The sequence below is a fragment of the Chaetomium strumarium genome, assembly GCF_033439665.1.
Source record: "Chaetomium strumarium strain CBS 333.67 chromosome Unknown B0T15scaffold_1, whole genome shotgun sequence".
In the NCBI taxonomy this organism is placed as follows: Eukaryota; Fungi; Ascomycota; class Sordariomycetes; order Sordariales; family Chaetomiaceae; genus Chaetomium; species Chaetomium strumarium.
Window position 1 is genome coordinate 1,615,374 of NW_026944429.1, and position 18,276 is coordinate 1,633,649.

Consider the following 18,276-nt stretch of genomic DNA (forward strand, 5'->3'; position numbering starts at 1 on the left):
TCTGCGAAGAGGTTTCGATTAGGTTGTTAGGCGTTTTAGATACCTAGATATAGGTAACGTACATTATCAGCGAGTGACCCATAACGTATCTTATAAGCGAGCGGGACATATAAGCGAGCGGGACACTCTCCACCACTCTACAACAACCATCCTCAATTGCAATACAATAAGACCATTAACCAACTACAATTACATCAGAAACAGCTGAATCAGACCCTTCTACAACCTCCTGGCACGTACGGGCATTATGGCCAGGCTTGCCGCACATACCACAGCACCAAACCTTCGTACGAGCCCCCCCTGCACCACCACTATCCGGCTCCTTTTTTTCCGCCATCTCCCCAACCACGGCCTTCTAGTCTAGTAGATCCTTTGCATCTTATACCGCAAGCGATCCTTCAAGCGGCACGCATGTTCTTTTGGCTCTCCGGCGCTTGCTGAGTGCCTTGTTGGCCTTGCAGAGCGAAGAGACCTCGGCGCGAAGAAGAGCCATCTGGTGCATCATAGCTATTGTACCCTTGGCCAACTGGTCTACAGAGCCAACATCGAGGTTAGGGAGCTATTTTAATGGTTGGCAATACGAGTCTTGATGAGTATAGACTATATATTGGCTTCCCGGGAGTTGTATGGTGTCTGGAAGACCTAAGACTATATAGCGCTAGGCCGTGAGGTTAGGAGTATTGGTATACGAAGCTTAATATCCAGCTTAGAAAGTACCCTCTCTAGATCGTACGGAATAAGGCCAGCACCTATAAAGCCACCCTATATATTCTTCTCTGTTATAGAGGCAAAGAAGGCCTTGCGGAAGGCATAGAGGAACTCGAGCTTGCTTATATGGTTGATATACATATATATCAAGTCCTCGACCTAGTGTGACGAAACCATAGGCAGTCCTGCCTCTGAAAGGGTTCGCCGGTCGAAGGTATCTACTGGTCGGACTGTAGGTCTCGGTGAAGCCAAAAGGTTCACAACAATGCAAGTCGCAGTGTCTGCACAGTAATGTAGGGTTACCTTACTGCTTGTATTGCTCACTGGAGAACTCCCAGAGTCCTCCAGAAGAGTAGCTATATACTAGCTATCTCCTTGAGTGCTCAGTGCCTCGATTTGGATGAGCACCGGGGTGCTCATCGTGATATGCCCCTGATCACTTCTGATCACTTATGTCCTGCAGAGTGCTCAGCGACATTAGCACCTTAGCATCTTTGCCTGTCTCTGACTGGTCTGCCTGATTGCCCAAAGATTGGCTCGGGACGCCCCTGTGTGACGAAACCACAGGCAGTCCTGCCTCTGAAAGGGTTCGCCGGTCGAAGGTAACTGCTGGTCGGACTGTAGGTCTCGGTGAAGCCAAAAGGTTCATAACAATGCTTGTCGCAATGTCTGCACAATAGGTATAGGCTATTGTTGTAATTGCTCACTGAGGAAGCTAGCTATCTGAATGAGTGGCAGAATGGTAGAACTATATACAGCTTCCTCCCCTAGGTATCCCGTGTCTAGATCTTTGGAACATTTAGAACAATTGTCGTTCTCATTGTTCCATCTGGAACAACGTTCCTTGGCGTTGTTCCCCAGGAACAATCGTTCTTGGCATTGTTCCTGATTTCCCTAATCCTTATTGGTTCCTTCTGCCTTGTAATGATTAGGTACGGGCGCCGCCCGTTGACCATGTAGGTCGGCCCCTACCGGCCTCTGCAGGTTAGTTCATGACACGATGCCCCCTTTCTAGGGCTGTTCGTCCCGAAAGCCCAAGTCTGTTTTAAATAGTGCCAATATCCTATGTTGCAGGTATGTTATGTTGTTCCTCCTTCCTCTTTCTTAAGGAATGCTAATAAGATGTCTGGTCGCGTAAAGAAAACGAAATCAAGAGCGAAACCGGAATCCAAAGTTAAACTTGCCGAACGCAACGACCTTTTATCTATTATTCTTCGTACTATGACTATAGTAAAGAGCCCTTGCTTATATTACAAGGCTTGTGGCCTCGATTGCAAGTCTTCCGCCGACGTATCCTCCGCCTGTTACGAGTGCGTTCGCAATTATTAGTCTTTTTACGATACGCAAGGCGTTACTATATAGCAACTCTAGCGTATCGTTTCCTAATATAATAAGTTAGAATCCGAGATGGAAAAGGCGGAGGCCGAGTGCGCGGCCCTTGATGCGAAGATCAATCGTCTACGTCTCTAGAAATGAATATGGTTTGAGAAGATAATGTAGGCCATCTCTTGTAGTATCGATACCGTGGAAGAACTGGAGTGGGTAGAGCGTGAGGAAGCGGAGGCGCTAGTAGCGGCGGAGTTGGCTTCTACCCCTCCTACTTTGTCAACCCCTCCTCGATTGTCGCCAAGCTTTATGCCGTTATAGGACTTGGTATATCCTAACGTCTCCTTGGAGCCTTCTCTAATAGTGGATTTTAGGTTGGTTGGCGGTGGTCCGTCGTTTTTATCTAAGTAGGGTTCTTCTGGTGAAGCGACGTCTTCCCAAGGTGGCGGTGGTTCTTGATGGTGGTCAGGTCTTGGTTGCGCCTGCCATACGTGTTATATTATAGTGTGGCTGCCTGTAGCTGTTCTTTCCTGCCTGGGGTTCTTAATCTGGTTCTTGTTGCCCGTTTTCTAACAAATGAAATGGCTTAGTGGTATAGCTTGGTTATTATACCTAAGTATATGCTCTAGGGGATTATAGGTTCGAATCCTACCTGTGCCTTGTCTCTATATAAGTGGCTTTTACTATAGGATAAGGCGACTTATACGGAGATTTTTACGCCTTCCTCCTAGTCGGTCTAGGTTCTACCGGTGGAATTTCCTTAGTTTTTCTATATAGTTAAGGTGTTCTGCCGGTTCCTATAAGTTGTCTTCTAGTTCGAAGTCGAGCTATTTAATCAAGTACTCTAGCCTTCCGTTGGCTATTTATAAATCTAAGATCTCCTCAACGTCCTATTCTTCTTCTTTGTCCTTGGCTTCGATATCCTTTATAACCTATATATTCTTAGGTACTAGTTCGAGGAGCGAAATATAGAAGACATTGGTATATAACTTTATTGTTGATGGTAATAAAAGTCGGTAGTTAGATGTCGAAATTTTTGCGTTAATTTTAAACGGTCTAATCTTCCTAAAGTCGAGTTTCTGGCTTAGCCGTTTCGTTTTTAAATTTCGAGAAATAAGGTAGACTATATCTCCTCTTTTAAGGCAAGGTCCCTTAAGCCGATATTTATCGTAGTATTCCTTTATCCTAAGTCTGACGAACTCGAGTTCTTCTTTTAATATTATATATAATATATATATTTTCTCTGCCCTTCCTGGTGAACAAACATCGGGAGCCGCCCACGCGGGCGGCCGGGCATCGCAAAAATCGGGAATTAGGTCCTTTGCGATCTGTTCTTTCGATTCCAAGGGGTTGCAACGACACGCAGCTTCTACGCGGCCGTATGGCTGTCGGATTGCTGGTTTTCGCGACAAGAAAGTGAGGATTTTCGAGTGCACCGAAAATCCCGCACTACCCCGCACGACGACCACCATTGACGATAACTACGACAATCTACCTGCAACAAGTTTGCAAGACTAGGGGGATACTAGGTACGAAAACCACCCGACTCTTTCGACGTTTTAAAGAAGAGATAAGGCACCCCCGGCCCTGCCCGGTTCTAAGGGCGCCCACGACGAACGCTAGAGGGCTAGTCGTACGGCGACAAGGATATAGAGCGAAAGCCGGCATCGCCGACCGATCGTACGACCAACTATAAGAGCAGGAGAGAGAGGGAATACGGGCTCGTTAAGGGAGGCAACATAGGCGGCCGGGCCCTCTTGCGAGGCACTTCGCCCTTTATAATACTATAGTTGGATCTAAGGATAGGAGGCGAGGCAGGTAGATTAGGGCAGGTTAGTAGCAGAGCGACCGAGCGAGCTATGCCGGCATGGCAGCTCGTGCGACGGCCTGCTACAAGACACAGTCGGCCTTATAAGGGAGACCTAGCAAGGCAATAGGAAGCTAGAAGTCAGGGTTGCGCCTGGCGGAAGGTGGGCCGTGGCGGCTATACTAGACCGAGAGGAGGATAACAGAGGTATAGCCCTGGCTCGCACCCAGGCCATAGGAGAGATATAGCTATTCCCTCGGCAAGGGACCCGTAGGAATATCGTACGCAGCGGGGAGTATGCTCCCTTAGCCAGAGGCGTACGATAGGGGAGGAAACCACCGACAGGACGTACTAGAGAGTACTATAGCTGGAGATCAAATGTATGGTATCGCCGCTACAAGGAACTCATAGCTCTAAAGGAGTAGTATAGCCGGCCGGAGAGGACAGACGCACATGTCGGTCATCCAAGAGGGAGGAAGTATTATGCCTCTTATAGAGGGCTTAAGGTACAAACCTTGGAGTCCCGTGGCCTAGTATTATTATGCTTGGTCCGGTAGAGAGGTTTGGCCTTGCCTCTCTGATTAGATTACCTCTATAAGGCGGATCTTCGCGATTACACTTAGGTAGCACATTTGTAGAGTGATAATCTAAGGACTTCAAGGCCAAGGGGCTTGCAATAGGCTCCAACGAAGGTTCCGGAGGCTACGGGGCCGGCCCCGGAGCCCAGGAAAGCCAACAGACGTCGAAAAGGCCTCGGCTGTAGTGGCCGAATGGAACGCCCAGGCTAAAGCCTTGGGCCCACCATTGGCCAAGACCCAGGATGACTGGGCATTATTAAGAGCTTGGGAGGCCAGGTGGAAAACCCAGGTCCAGGGACAGCCAACCAGGCTAGCCGACGAAGGCCTACCAACAGTTCTCTTCACAAACCAAGGCCTACGGAAACACCAAGGCCTTACAAAGGCCAAGAGCTCCCTACTAGTACAGGCCCGTACGGAGGCTATAGGCCTACGGGACTTTCTTTTTAAACAAAAGGCCCGTAACCAGCCTACCCCCTATTGCGAATGCGGGGAAGCCAGAGAGACATTAGAGCATCTTGTGATTTGGTGCTCTATACCACCTATACCAAGAACTTGGCCTAGGCAACTAATACGCACCCACCGGGACCTTAGCCTTGTTTTACAGGGCCTAGGCTACCGGAACCGAAGACTTCTGAAGAAGGTACTGGGTTGGCTAATGGACTCGGGCCGGCTAGGGGAATATAGGCTCGCTCGGAACCTCGATGAGGAACTGGAAGCTAGAGAGCCCGGCTAGCCACACCCGTGGCCACGGCTTAGCCGGGCTAGCACCCTACTAGCCGTTGGCCCAAGGCCTTCCCAAGGCCTTTTTCCTTACTTGCAGCAACGTGTATCACTGAAACCATGTCTTTCCTATTACTTCCGACAAAGGTTTTTACCCAGCCTGAATGGTACGGTTTTTCCTTTGTACATAGCAGTAGAGGGTCCGGCGCGCCTTGTAAATAGCTAGGCATAGCGGAGTAGGAGAATATATATATTTTCTCTGCCTTGACCTTTGCCTGGGGTACTATAATATCTAGTCCCTGGTGTAAATCTGCTTTATAACTAAAATTCGCGAAGAATAAAGTAACCTTTGTTGTCTCTATTGGTGTTGTATTATATATAAGTTATACCGCTGGCAATAGATTAACCTAGTCGTTCTATTAGAAGTTGACGAACGTTCTAAGGTATTGTTTAACAATCTGGTTAAGCCTTTCTATCTGGCCATCTGTCTATGGGTGGTATGCTATTAAAAGCTTGCTCTTTATGCCCAAACGCTTTATAAGCGCTTGCTAAAACTTTGATGCGAACTTGGTGTCTCGGTCTATAATCTATTCTTCTAGCCATCTATGAACTGCTATAATATACTAATAGATCGTATCTATAAGTTGCTCTGCTAACCATGATTCTTTATATAGGAAGAAGTAGCTCTACTTGGTAAGTCGGTTAACTATAGTGAGAATGCTATTATACTTCGTTCCTATAGTCGAGTCCTTTAAAAGTAGTAGTTTGGTGATAAAGTCTATCGTTACCGAACTCCATAGTTGTTCTATAACTGGCAATGGTTCTAAGAGCCTATATAGTTTATACCGTGCCGACTTGCTTTGATTATAGAGGTTATATTCCTATATAATAGTCTTGACTCTGGTCCTAAGTCCTAGGAAGTTGTAGTGTTGCCGAACCTTAGCGATGGTTTTAGCAATTCCTATATGTCCTCCGAGTTTCGACTCGTAGATTGTCTTGATCAATTCTGTTTAATCCTATAGTACGATGTAGGCTTTGCCGTTATACTATAACGCTCTATCTGGGCCCGGGAGGCCGAACGTATGGCTAAAGCCGCACCTACAGCCTATAACAAGGCCCAGCTAAATCAGAGACTCCGGGACCTTTCAAGGGCTATACGACAGGCTAGAACAAGGACCTGGAGGTCTACCCTACAGGAAGCCAGTCATAACGAATCACTCCTTTGGAGCCTAGAACGGTGGGCTCGTTGCAAGAGCTTCCAGCCTACTAGCCCCCCTAGGCTCCCGGCCATCAACGGCTATACCACCCATACCCAGAAGGCCCAGGCCCTGGCCAACCGTTTCTTTCCAAGCCCGCCAGCTGACCTCTCCAACATCCAAGATCCCACCTTTTCCCAGCCGTGGGAACCGAAGATCCCAATAAGCCAGGTGGTTAGTGCTAGGGACATACAAGATGCCATTGCCCGGGCCGCTCCCTGGAAGGCCCCAGGTAACGACTACCTCCCTATAGGCCTATTGAAGGCCTGTGGTAGGCCATTGTACAGGATCCTCGCACTACTCACCCAGAGATGCCTCGAACTACAATGGGTGCCAGCCAGGCTAAAGGAGGCTATAGCTATAGTGCTCCCAAAGCCTGGTAAAACCCCAGCTGACTACCTTACCCCCGGAGGCTATAGGCCTATTTCGCTCCTTCCTACCATTGGCAAGGTAGTGGAAATAGTGGTTACCAAAAGAATCACAGAGGCAGCCGAAGCCTACGGCCTATTACCCGACGAGCAGATGGGTAACCGAGAATATAGGTCAACAGACCTAGCCATTCGGCTTGTGGTAGCCCAGATCCAAGAGGCCTGGAGACAACGCGCTACGGCTTCCCTATTGCAGTTAGATCTCACAGGGGCCTTCGACCGGGTAAATCATACCCGGTTACTGGCTACAGTCCGGGACCTCGGGCTCCCGCAGTGGCTTGTAGGTTGGCTACGGTCGTGGCTAACGGGCCGGAAGGCCACACTCCTATTCGACGGCCAACTTGCCCCGGAAATCGACATCCGAGCTGGAGTGCCACAAGGATCGCCACTATCACCAATCCTCTTTATACTATATATAGCCTCGCTATATAAAGTACTAAAGGAAAAGCACCCTCTGGTCAGCTTAGTGGGATTCGCAGACGACACCAACCTCCTAGCTTTTGGAAGGGACCCCTATATCAACTGCCGGCAACTGGAACAAGCCTGGGCTACATGTCTACAGTGGGCTAAATCCTACGGAATGGAATTCAATGGGGCCAAGTCAGAGCTGATCCACTTCAACAAAGGCCGTAAACAGTGGTCTGAACCACTACGACTAGCCAAACCGGGCCACCCTCATGACCACACTACGGTTAAACCAACGGCTTCAGCCCGGTTCCTAGGGGTCTGGCTCGACTGGAGGCTTTCTTGGAAGGCCCACGGAGCCAGCATAGCTACCAAGCTAAGAACCCAAGACTTTGCCCTATCAAGGATAGCAGCCAAGACCTGGGGCCCGGGGCTAATCAGGGCCAGAGAGGTCTATACCAAGTGCATTCGTAGCGCAATAGCCTATGGGGCATCCAGCTTCCACAAGCCTACAACACTCAACGGCCCACCACAAGGCCTAGCCAGGGACCTAGCAAAGGCCCAGAACCGAAGCCTACGCATCGTAACCGGAGCCTACAAGGCCACCCCTATACGGAACCTCGAGACGGAAACTTGGATCCCTCCCCTAGACCTCTACCTTAACAAGAGGCTGGCCGACTTCGAAGGCCGGCTCAACGAGCCTACCCTACAGGCCGGGCTAGGCCCAGAGGCCCCGAGACGCCCACCAAAGGAAATCATCCAAGGGGCTTGCAACAGGCTCCAACGAAGGTTCCGGAGGCTACGGGGCCGGCCCCGGAGCCCAGGAAAGCCAACAGACGTCGAAAAGGCCTCGGCTGTAGTGGCCGAATGGAACGCCCAGGCTAAAGCCTTGGGCCCACCATTGGCCAAGACCCAGGATGACTGGGCATTATTAAGAGCTTGGGAGGCCAGGTGGAAAACCCAGGTCCAGGGACAGCCAACTAGGCTAGCCGACGAAGGCCTACCAACAGTCCTCTTCACAAACCAAGGCCTACGGAAACACCAAGGCCTTACAAAAGCCAAGAGCTCCCTACTAGTACAGGCCCGTACGGAGGCTATAGGCCTACGGGACTTTCTTTTTAAACAAAAGGCTCGTAACCAGCCTACCCCCTATTGCGAATGCGGGGAAGCCCGAGAGACAGTGGAGCATCTCGTAATTTGGTGCTCTATACCACCTATACCAAGAACTTGGCCTAGGCAACTAATACGCACCCACCGGGATCTTAGCCTTGTTTTACAGGGCCTAGGCTACCGGAACCGAAGACTTCTGAAGAAGGTACTGGGTTGGCTGATGAACTCGGGCCGGCTAGGGGAATACAGGCTCGCTCGGAACCTTGATGACGAACTGGAAGCTAGGGAGCCCGGCTAGCCATACCCGTGGCCACGGCTTAGCCGGGCTAGTACCCTACTAGCCGTTGGCCCAAGGCCTTCCCAAGGCCTTTTTCTTTACTTGCAGCAGCGTGTATCACTGGAACCATGTCTTTCCTATTATTTTTGATGAAGGTTTTCACCCGGCCTAAACGGTACGGTTTTTCCTTTGTACATAGCAGTAGAGGGTCCGGCGCGCCTTGTAAATAGCTAGGCATAGCGGAGTAGGAGAATATATATATAACGCTCTATCTCTCTAAGAGATGCCTGCCTTCTTGTCTATATCGTTCTGCTTCTGGTCTTGGAAGTCTTTTCCTAGCCGTTCTTCCCTAAAGATTATATAGCATTCTTCAAACGGTTGTAGAGGTTATATGCCGGGATCTTTGTTCTATCATAGAAGCGTGTTATCATCGAGATCTTCCATCAGTTGGGGAGCATATTATAAGGAACTATCTAGCTATTGTTAAAGTAATAGTAGCAAGGCTTCTAGTTGGCTATTCCTGAAGTGATCTGGCCTCCTGCTTAATATATCTGCTCGTGCGTTTTCTAAGCCTTTCTTATAATTGATTTTGAAGTTGAACTCTAAAAGGAATTCTGCCTATCGAGTCTGTCGTCCGTTCAATACCTTGGTGGTAGTAAAATACCGCAAGTTCTTGTAGTCTATATAGACCTGAACTTTATAGGTTATACTGCTAAGGTATAGTCTCTATTCTTAAAAGGCCTTGATGATGGCTAGTAGCTCCTTATTATAGATTGGGTAGTTGAGTCGTAGTCCTTCGAGCTTCTTTGAAAAGAATGTAACTAGGTGTAACTTCCCTTGTTCATTGCGCTGACTAAGTTGTCCCCCGATTGTATAATTAGATACATCGGTTTCCACCTCAAATGGCTTCCGTAGGTCTAGTAACTAGAGCACTAGATCGGCGATAATTATATTATAGATCTTCTAAAACGCTTATTTATACTTAGCTTCCTACCGGAACTCGATGTCTTTCTTCGTGAGTTTATATAATGGTCGTGCAAGGTCGCCGAAGTTTCTAATGAACATTCGATAGAAATTAGCGAATCCGATAAATCCTTATACCTCTATCATCGTTATTAGTCGTGGCCATTTCCTGATTGCTTCGATCTTTGCTGGCTCTATCCTGATTCTACTAGGCAAAATTTTATATCTAAGAAACACTATTTCTATAACGTAGAATTTGCTCTTATCCTTGTTGACTAACAGTTTATGTTCATAGAGTATATCTAGTACTGCCTTTATATGCTTCTTATATTCCTCGAGTATTTTAGAGAAGATAAGAATGTTATCTAGGTAATAGATTGCGAACAGGTCGAGGAATGGGCGGATCGTATGATTAATGACCGCCTGGAAGGTTGCTAGTGCATTTGTCAATCCGAAGGGCATTATAAGGTACTTGTAATGGCTATAAGGAGTACGAAACGCTGTCTTCTATTTATCCCCTTCCTTGATATAAATATAGGTATATATTATTAGAAGGTCAAGGTAAGTAAAGTAACGGGCGCCTGCCAACTAGTCTCGAAGTCGCGAGATAAGTGGCAAGGGGTACTGGTTCTTTACCGTCTCTTTATTCAGCTGTCGGTAGTCCATATATATCCAAAGCTTCCTATCCTTCTTTGGAATAAATAGGACTAGGTAGCCCGCCGGTGATGTTAATAGTCTGATATGCCCTATTTTAAGATTCTCTTTAAAATATCTCCTTAACTTAGCATCTTATTTTTCATTGGTATAGTATACCTTAAAGAACTTCAACTAGGCTCCTTCCTTGAGTTTGATTTTATAATCCCAAGGTCTATAGTCTGGTAGCCCCTTAAGATACTTCGCTTCGAACGCCGGGTGTCCTTAGTATTCTATTAGGATCTTACCCGTTTCTATATTCTTTTCTATACTCCAGTAGTACGAGAACTTGTCTCTGGCCGTAATATTGGCCGCTTCCCTCTAGGTGACCTAATCCTAGAATTCGAATTCTCTGGTCTTATCGATTAAGATGATAGCAATTTCGATATCGTCTGCGTCTCTTCGAGCCGTATAAGGGCGTCGTCGCAAGTGGCGTCGTCTTTGGCCTGGTCTTGCCAATTCTCGCTGTTCTTCCTAGTGACTGCCGCCTCTTCCTAAGTCTATAGTACTCTGCCTGGCACTGTCCGTCTCTTATAGTAGATCTATAGGGGCCGCCTCCTGGAGCGATCTTCCCTGCTATGATCCGTCGTTTGCGCTTCCTATCTCGTTGGTCGGATATAGCCTCTGTTCTCGAGGTTGTAGGTGGCCACCTCCCTTCCAACTAATATCTGGGTTGTAATCTCGATACTATAGGCGTCTAAGGATTATATCCTTCCTAGGCCCTATTTTAATAATGTTGAATATTACTTTGGTGGTTTTCCCTTCTACTATGATCTTAAGTGGTTCCGTTTCCTATTGGACTTATTAGGTGTCGAATGGTCCTTTAATAATATGTTATTTCTTTTTAATCCTCTATAGGATCCTAAGTCGATTGATAAATGCTGGCAAGATAAGGTCGACCTAAGATCCTCTATCTACTAATGCCAATGTTTGGAATCCTTTCTAGTATACTATAACCTAGATTTTATTATTGGGTTTGTCGTTCTGAATCGTAGCGGCTTCCTTTTTGCTTGCTAGGAGGTCGTAGATCCTTTTCCTTATATAGTTCTTCCTATACCCGTGGATCTATTGTTGTTATAATGGATTTAGTGGTTTTTAGGCCCCTCGGAGGGCCCTAAGCCGTTTCCCAACTCTGTCCTAGCGTCTGGATAGGCGTCCCTATCCTCCTATACCTCTTGGTTACTATTCTATAGCCTAAGTTTCAGGAGTTTATTAAACAACTATCGGGTTTTATTAGCTCTCCTCTCTTCTTGCCGTCGTTCGCGAAGCGTTATCTATCTTTATATACGCGTTTTATATTCGTGGTGTTCTTAGAGCTTTGCTTGTATATGGATCAAGTAATCCTAGCTCTTATACTATCGAGTGCTATTAGGCCACTGCTGGTAGTCTTCTGGCTAGGTTCTTTGCAATGTCACCCTGATTCTATCGTATACGTTGGTCCTTTCGACCTTCTATAGGAACTAGTCAACGCCGGTCCCTATATCCCAAACCTACGGGATTAATCGAGGTTCTTTGTTTCGGTCGGTAGGCCTATCGGGCCAAAAGTCGTTGTCAAATTTTGATCGGAAGTAGTATTGGCATTCGTATGCAATATACTAGAACTATAGGACGTAGACATAGTTATATTGCTAGGGTTAGAGTCGAGGTGCATCTTCTTTATAGGTTTCGTAGCACGGGCCAAATCTAATCCAAATACGCACTATATTGCTATCCCTAATACTATTATACGGCTTCTTATTCCAAAAAGTGTCCTAATCTTATAGTTTCTACCCCTTAAGTCTTCGCTAGTTCTAGGCCTTCTAGTATTCAGCCTTGGGGTTTTTAATTCTACTATTTCTCCTATCCTAGCCTAGGTCTTATACTAGTCTATCCTATAAGTTCGAGTAGTGCTCTTCCTAGACCCTGACCAACTTTGCCTTGACGAATTCTAGTTGGCTCATAGCCTAAGCCTTTTCTTCCGCAAGTCTTCGGGTAACCATTCGAAGCTCGGCTTGTTCCTCCTCAGCCTCCTAGAGGCGCTAGGTAAGAAAGATAGGGTTCGGGCCAACGGGTTTGTTATCCGATTGTTATATCCTCCATTGACCTTCTTCGTTCTAGGTCAATTGGAATCCCTAACCTTCTACGAGTTATAATACTACGGCGGCAGTAATGTTATAGCCTATAATGGGTTCTTTGAATATAACATAGGGGCTATTACTTCCTAACCGAGAGGAGTTATCAATGCTTCCTTCAGCCATGCCCTGGTTAATAGCGTCGTTGAAGTCATCCTTGGTATAGCTTGCCATAGCCACTTTAACCACGTGGGTTGACTTATCGATCGTAGCGTTTTCCTTGCCAGGCACCTGCTTCTAGTTCTTCTTACTATAGCATTCCCGCTTAAAGTATCCTTTCTTGCTATAGTTGAAATAGGTGGCTTGGGATTTGTCCTTCCGTCCCTTTTCTTTATGCTAGGTGGCGTCCATATCTATCGGTCTAGCGTAGGTACTATATAACGTACTAGGATATTATTGCTTTTTCTTGTTATTGGCCTTAACAAATATAGGCTACGTTCTATATCCCTTATATTACTAGCGCCTGGTATAAATCCGATCGTCAATACGGATAGCTATAGCGATATATTCGTTAAGCATATCGGGTCGGTCCTTCTAGTATAGTTCGTCCTTGACTTCTTCCTTTAAACTATCGTAGAATAACTATATAAGACCTTCATCGTTGATCTTGTACCGAAATAAATCCTAGCAGAACTATATAGCATAGGCAGCCGCCGACTTTATCTATCTTAGATATACGAGTCGCTCCTATATATAGAGCTTCTTATTATAGTCTCTGAACACCTTCTGGATTTCCTGCTCAAATTTATTATACGATTTAAAAATTTCAATGGTGAAATCGTCCTAAGCGTTTATACTATTGGTTAATTAATCCTTAAGGGTAGGTTCAAACCATCGAAGTACCTTCCCCTTAAGCCGCAAGGAGATAAATATAACTTTGGTAGATTCGTCTATAAACTTATCCAGATAGTACTTAAGGTAGGCCCTTATAGATATAAGGAATCTAGTAAGTCCTTCTTTATTGCCTCTATACTTAGGGGGTGCTTTAAGTTTAGCCTTGTCCTTAGGCTTGCTATTATAGGCCTCGTTAACGAGTTGCTATATGTTGCCGTTCTTAGCCTCGAGCTAGGCGATCTTGTCGTTAAGAGCCTTAAGGACCTGGATGTTATCTTTTTGGGCCTTAAGCTAGGCAATCCTTATGTTAAGGGCTTTAATGACCTGCTACATCTGTTGTATGGTCGCGGTCTGGCTCTAGGAGCCTAGGGTGCTAGGTGTCTGAGGCGCCATGATGGTCGATGGTACCTTCGATCTGAACCGTGATAGAGTCAAAGGGAGTGAGCAACGTATGACGAAACCATAGGCAGTCCTGCCTTTAAAAGGGTTTGCCGGTCGAAGGTAACTGCTGGTCGGACTGTAGGTCTCGGTGAAGCCAAAAGGTTCACAACAATGCTTATCGCAATGTCTGCACAATAGATATAGGCTATTGTTGTAATTGCTCACTGAGGAAGCTAGCTATCTGAATGAGTGGCAGAATGGTAGAACTATATATAGCTTCCTCCCCTAGGTATCCCGTGCCTAGATCTTTGGAACATTTAGAACAATTGTCGTTCTCATTGTTCCATCTGGAACAACATTCCTTGGCGTTGTTCCCCAGGAACAATCGTTCTTGGCATTGTTCCTGATTTCCCTAATCCTCATTGGTTCCTTCTGCCTCGTAATGATTGGGTACAGGCGCCGCCCGTCGACCATGCAGGTCGGCCCCCACCGGCCTCTGCAGGTTAGTTCATGACAAATAACTAATATTTGCCCTTTGTACAGAGTGCTATATAGAAGTCAAAGTGCTTGATCCAATCGAGGCCTATGGCATTGGTAGTCCAGCTGTTCTCGGTGGTCGCGATACACCAGTCGGCCGGGAGGTTGCACTCTTAATACCAGTTGGCGAGGTAGTATTGCACGGCCAAGATGATAAAGGGTGGGATAGCCCAGCCGAGGGCATTAACTCCCTGGATTACCGTAGCTCACTTGCAGTTACCAAGCTAGGCCAGCTTTGCCTTGCTACGGCCATCAGAGGTTATAACTACTATGCCTAGGAAGATAATACCCATTATAAACTCAGTCTCGTTGAAGTTATAGATATTGTCATCCATAATGCTATACTTGGCCTTGACATTCTGTACGAGCGCGAACCACTCGCCAATAACCTCTAGGTCCTCGCACTTGGCCCTTTGGTAGTCGTATCGACGTGACCAACGCGTACAGAGAGTGGGCTGGCGTTTAACGAAGTTATAAGCCTAGAGCTTGCCGACAGGGGGCGCATTGTATATACGTAGCAGTTGGTTAGCCATATCTTCCGCACCATATAGCCTTGGTAGAAAAGCTCGCTCAGATAGCTCAGTTATATACTGGACTATAGCCTTCTCTTCTAGATCGGTAAGCTTCCGTGAGTTGGCTGGAAGATCGCGTTGTATAGGCCGGCCGGTACGTCAGTAGCCGAGGGTTGAAACTGGCACGTTATAGAGCTTGGCCGCAGCTCGGAGGCTTAGTTTCGTATCATTTTCAAGAGCTTTAAGGGCCAAGGTTACCCTAGCTTCCTTTGAAGTGGAAGACATCTTTAGTTATAGGAAAAACGCGTTGTTAGAGGTAGATGAAGAAGGACGCATCATGCTAAGAACTTAGTGTCCCGCTCGCTTATATGTCCCGCTCGCTTATATGTCCCGCTCGCTTATATGTCCCGCTCGCTTATAAGATACGTTATTCGAGCTTTGGTATAATTATTAAAGTGTTTGATCCAGTCTATACTGATTGTCACGGTCGGTATAGGTGTCGCCCCAGGCGGGGGTCGAACCCATGCCCTCCCTGATTGACGGCTGTTGTGGAGCACCGGTCACATGACTGATCACATGACCCACAAATCAGGAATATCTTCGTGTAATGTTCTGAGCCACCGACTCAGAACTTCTCTTTCCTTTCCTCAACCTTAGATTCACGAAATAGAATGACAACAACAGCCGGCTTGACCCTGTTCAATTGCATCTAGTCGTCACACTGATCCTTATTGGTAATTGTACTTTCGATTAAATTACGTAGTAAGGTCTGGTTATCATTTAACAAAGCGATGCGCCCAGAGTATACCGATATGTCCCGCATCGTATTCAGCAAGTAGTCCATTGGCCATATCTTCTATACTAGATATACAGGGGGAAGTCCTTTGGAATCCAGGTCGGGGATATACTTAATAATAACGGATTCTTCTAAGCTAGTCAACTTCCGCGAATTGGCTATAATATCGCGTCTTGATAGTTTGCCCCGTTGGTGGCGGCTCAATTTCGTATGATGGACTGAATAGATCTTAGCTGTAGCTCTTAGGCTTAAAGTCGGGTCATTTTCGAGAGCTTGGAGGGCCAAGACAATCTTGCCTTCATCATCTTTCTGTGGCATGTTGGGTTTGCGAGAAAGTAGGTGTAAATGAGAGATGTCGCGTGGACGCGATTTTGTGGAGCTTTCGGTGATATGGAGCTTTCGATGATAAACCATGTTACAGCTTTTCAAAATTAGTAGGGTGGGCTGTCGTTCATGTCAGAGACAGTTTCACCAGTATGGTTTTCAGGCCCTCCTACATATAAGCTAGTTCCCTAGCTTAGGTGGACACATCCCGTCACCTTCTTCACCTTCTCCATCACCTAGTATTACACTCTTTTCTCTGCCTCTGACCTCTCTGCATACTGCGACACGCCCTAACCCTGAACCTTCGACCTCCTGACCGCTAGACGAAGCTATTCCTAGAATACACCGTTCACGCACGGACTGCCGGGCCCGTCTTGGCTTATTATGAGCAGGTCATCGACAGCTAAGTTCTCTCGTCTTCCTTTTCTTTCTTCGAGCTTAGTGTACTCGTACATAGAGTCGTCGTCAACCAGTTGCAAATATACCTTGTTGAGACGGTTACAGTCTTACAGAAGCAGGGCCGAACACCCTGGAGATTTCGACGTTTTGTAAGTCTAATGTGCCAAGCGTGGTACCTAGAAGGGCGCAGTTCAACTCATGAAAGTAGAGATTTGAAAGAACTCTGGTGGCCACGGATTTGGAATAGCCAACTTCCATCGCAGTGCTTTATTCATCCAGCAAACATCTATCCTCACTTTCAAGAATTAACCAAATCACAGCTGGGACCAACCAGCGGGTGCCAGTGCCATATGCCGTCCTTTGCCATTGAAGCCGGGCATCTGAGACAGTGCCACCCTGTCCCGCGAAGCCTCAGCCACTCTTCCCTCCCAAGCCTTGGTGAGCTTACTGTTGTAGTACGCCCACAACCGGGGGAGGAGATAGACGTCCTGGAGACAATACTGCCTGATTTCCTCACGGAGCGGTCGCTCGTTGAACACCTGGTAATTGCCCCCACGCTCGGGCGCAAAGGCTCTGGCGCCTCGCTCCTTGGTAGCCATCCAGGCACGCCGCTCCGCCGCGCTCAGGGTGGTATCCCGCTCAATGCACCGGGCCAGCCCATAGACGTACTTCCGTGGGGATGTGCGTGTGGCAAGCTCCATGAGTTGCAGGTCCTGGACGCCCGCGAGACAAATCTGGAAGTGGCTGAACAGCGCATCCGAGTCGTTCCGGACGTCGAAGAAGACCTTGGGGATGGTCTCTGACTCGAGAATTTCCTTGAAGGTACGGCCTGTGGTCGAACCAAGCGCGGAGAATGTCGTCTCACCGAGGATGTGGATGTCGACGAGGTAGGTCTGGCGACGGGGCAGAATGTGGATTTGGAGAATGGATATAGTGCCATGTCTGGAGAGGTTGACCCCCTCAAGGTCGATGTAGAGCGATGGTGGCGTGGTGGGCTGGCCATCAAGAATATCCACGAGGGCGGACATAGCCGTAGCGGTGTCGATGAGGCCGCCAGAATCCGGATTCCGAACAGATGTAAAACTTGACATGTTTCTGGGCCTCAGGAGATCTAGACGTCAGTACAGGTTGTCATTCTGATGGGTAGATACGGCTGACATACGCGTGAGGAATGCTCCCTAGGGTTATCGTCAGTGTAGGTAGGCGAGTCTCGACGCAATATAGCACGAAGACAGACGTGTTGGAGATCTCCAGTGAAGGTATTCCAACAGTCCAGCCGGTCACCACAGATCCTAGCTGGGATATTTATCCACGGTATCCCCATCGATTCGAGATGTGGTATCCTATTTCATCGTCTGACCCATGGAATGGCGTCTTGCATCACCGGTGTGTCTCATGTCCGTTTGTCACTGCAGCCTCCCGGCTACCTATTCTCAACGTTAATAGGTCAGGTAGGAAGCTATAACAAACAAACAGACAAAGCCGACGAACCGACGGCCCTCGTCATGATTACAACCTCGTTATCACGTTGGAGACGGACACAATGATAGAGATAATTGGCCGAGAAGTCTTGGAGCCCAGGACGCTGCAACAGTACAGCACGCAACGGCCATGCCTGACTGCTACCTACGGACGCCGGCACGTACGGCACCTAGTAATCACCGCTCTTGGGATGCCCATGGTATGGAGCGTCATTGGTAGGTACACAGGCGCCTGCGGGAGTCGGCATTTGCTTATTTTGCTACGCCTCCGAGAGCCATGGGACTTGTCAACTTGTCTGTTTGTATCTCAGAAGAATCGGCGAAGTCTTCACAAAACTAACTTCTTTAATTCCGGAACTCAGCTATCAGAGTAAACAGTGGAGGAAAGCACGCAGGTGAAGGCGTATCAATGCAAGTTGCAGCCGCAGCGCATGGCGGTCAATAGTGTGTGTAACAGTCAGGCAATTCACTGATTCGCTCCCTCGGCTTCGCAAAGTAAGGTAAGGTTGCAAGCCTTCGGACTTACGCCGCTTTTGAGCCAGCGTAGCAGCCCTCGCATGCCATGGTTGCCCAAAGGGGGTCCATTCGTGGCTGAGATTTTATTTCGATGCTGCCTAGGAGCAGTGCCGG

General features: G+C 47.5%; 1 protein-coding gene and 1 non-coding gene across 2 annotated transcripts; one reads left to right on the plus strand and one right to left on the minus strand.

Moving 5' to 3' along the window:
* Positions 1–2,617: 2,617 nt before the first annotated feature.
* Positions 2,618–2,694, plus strand: B0T15DRAFT_t5. Its single transcript has one exon. It is a non-coding gene; the product is annotated as a tRNA-Tyr (tRNA).
* A 13,785-nt stretch (positions 2,695–16,479) lies between these two features.
* On the minus strand, positions 16,480–17,256 carry B0T15DRAFT_545891 (ribonuclease H-like domain-containing protein; the record flags this gene model as incomplete). Its single annotated transcript, XM_062870145.1, has 1 exon — positions 16,480–17,256. The coding sequence occupies one exon, from the start codon at positions 17,254–17,256 to the stop codon at positions 16,480–16,482; it is 777 nt and encodes a 258-aa protein (XP_062725591.1).
* Between the last annotated feature and the right edge of the window lie 1,020 nt (positions 17,257–18,276).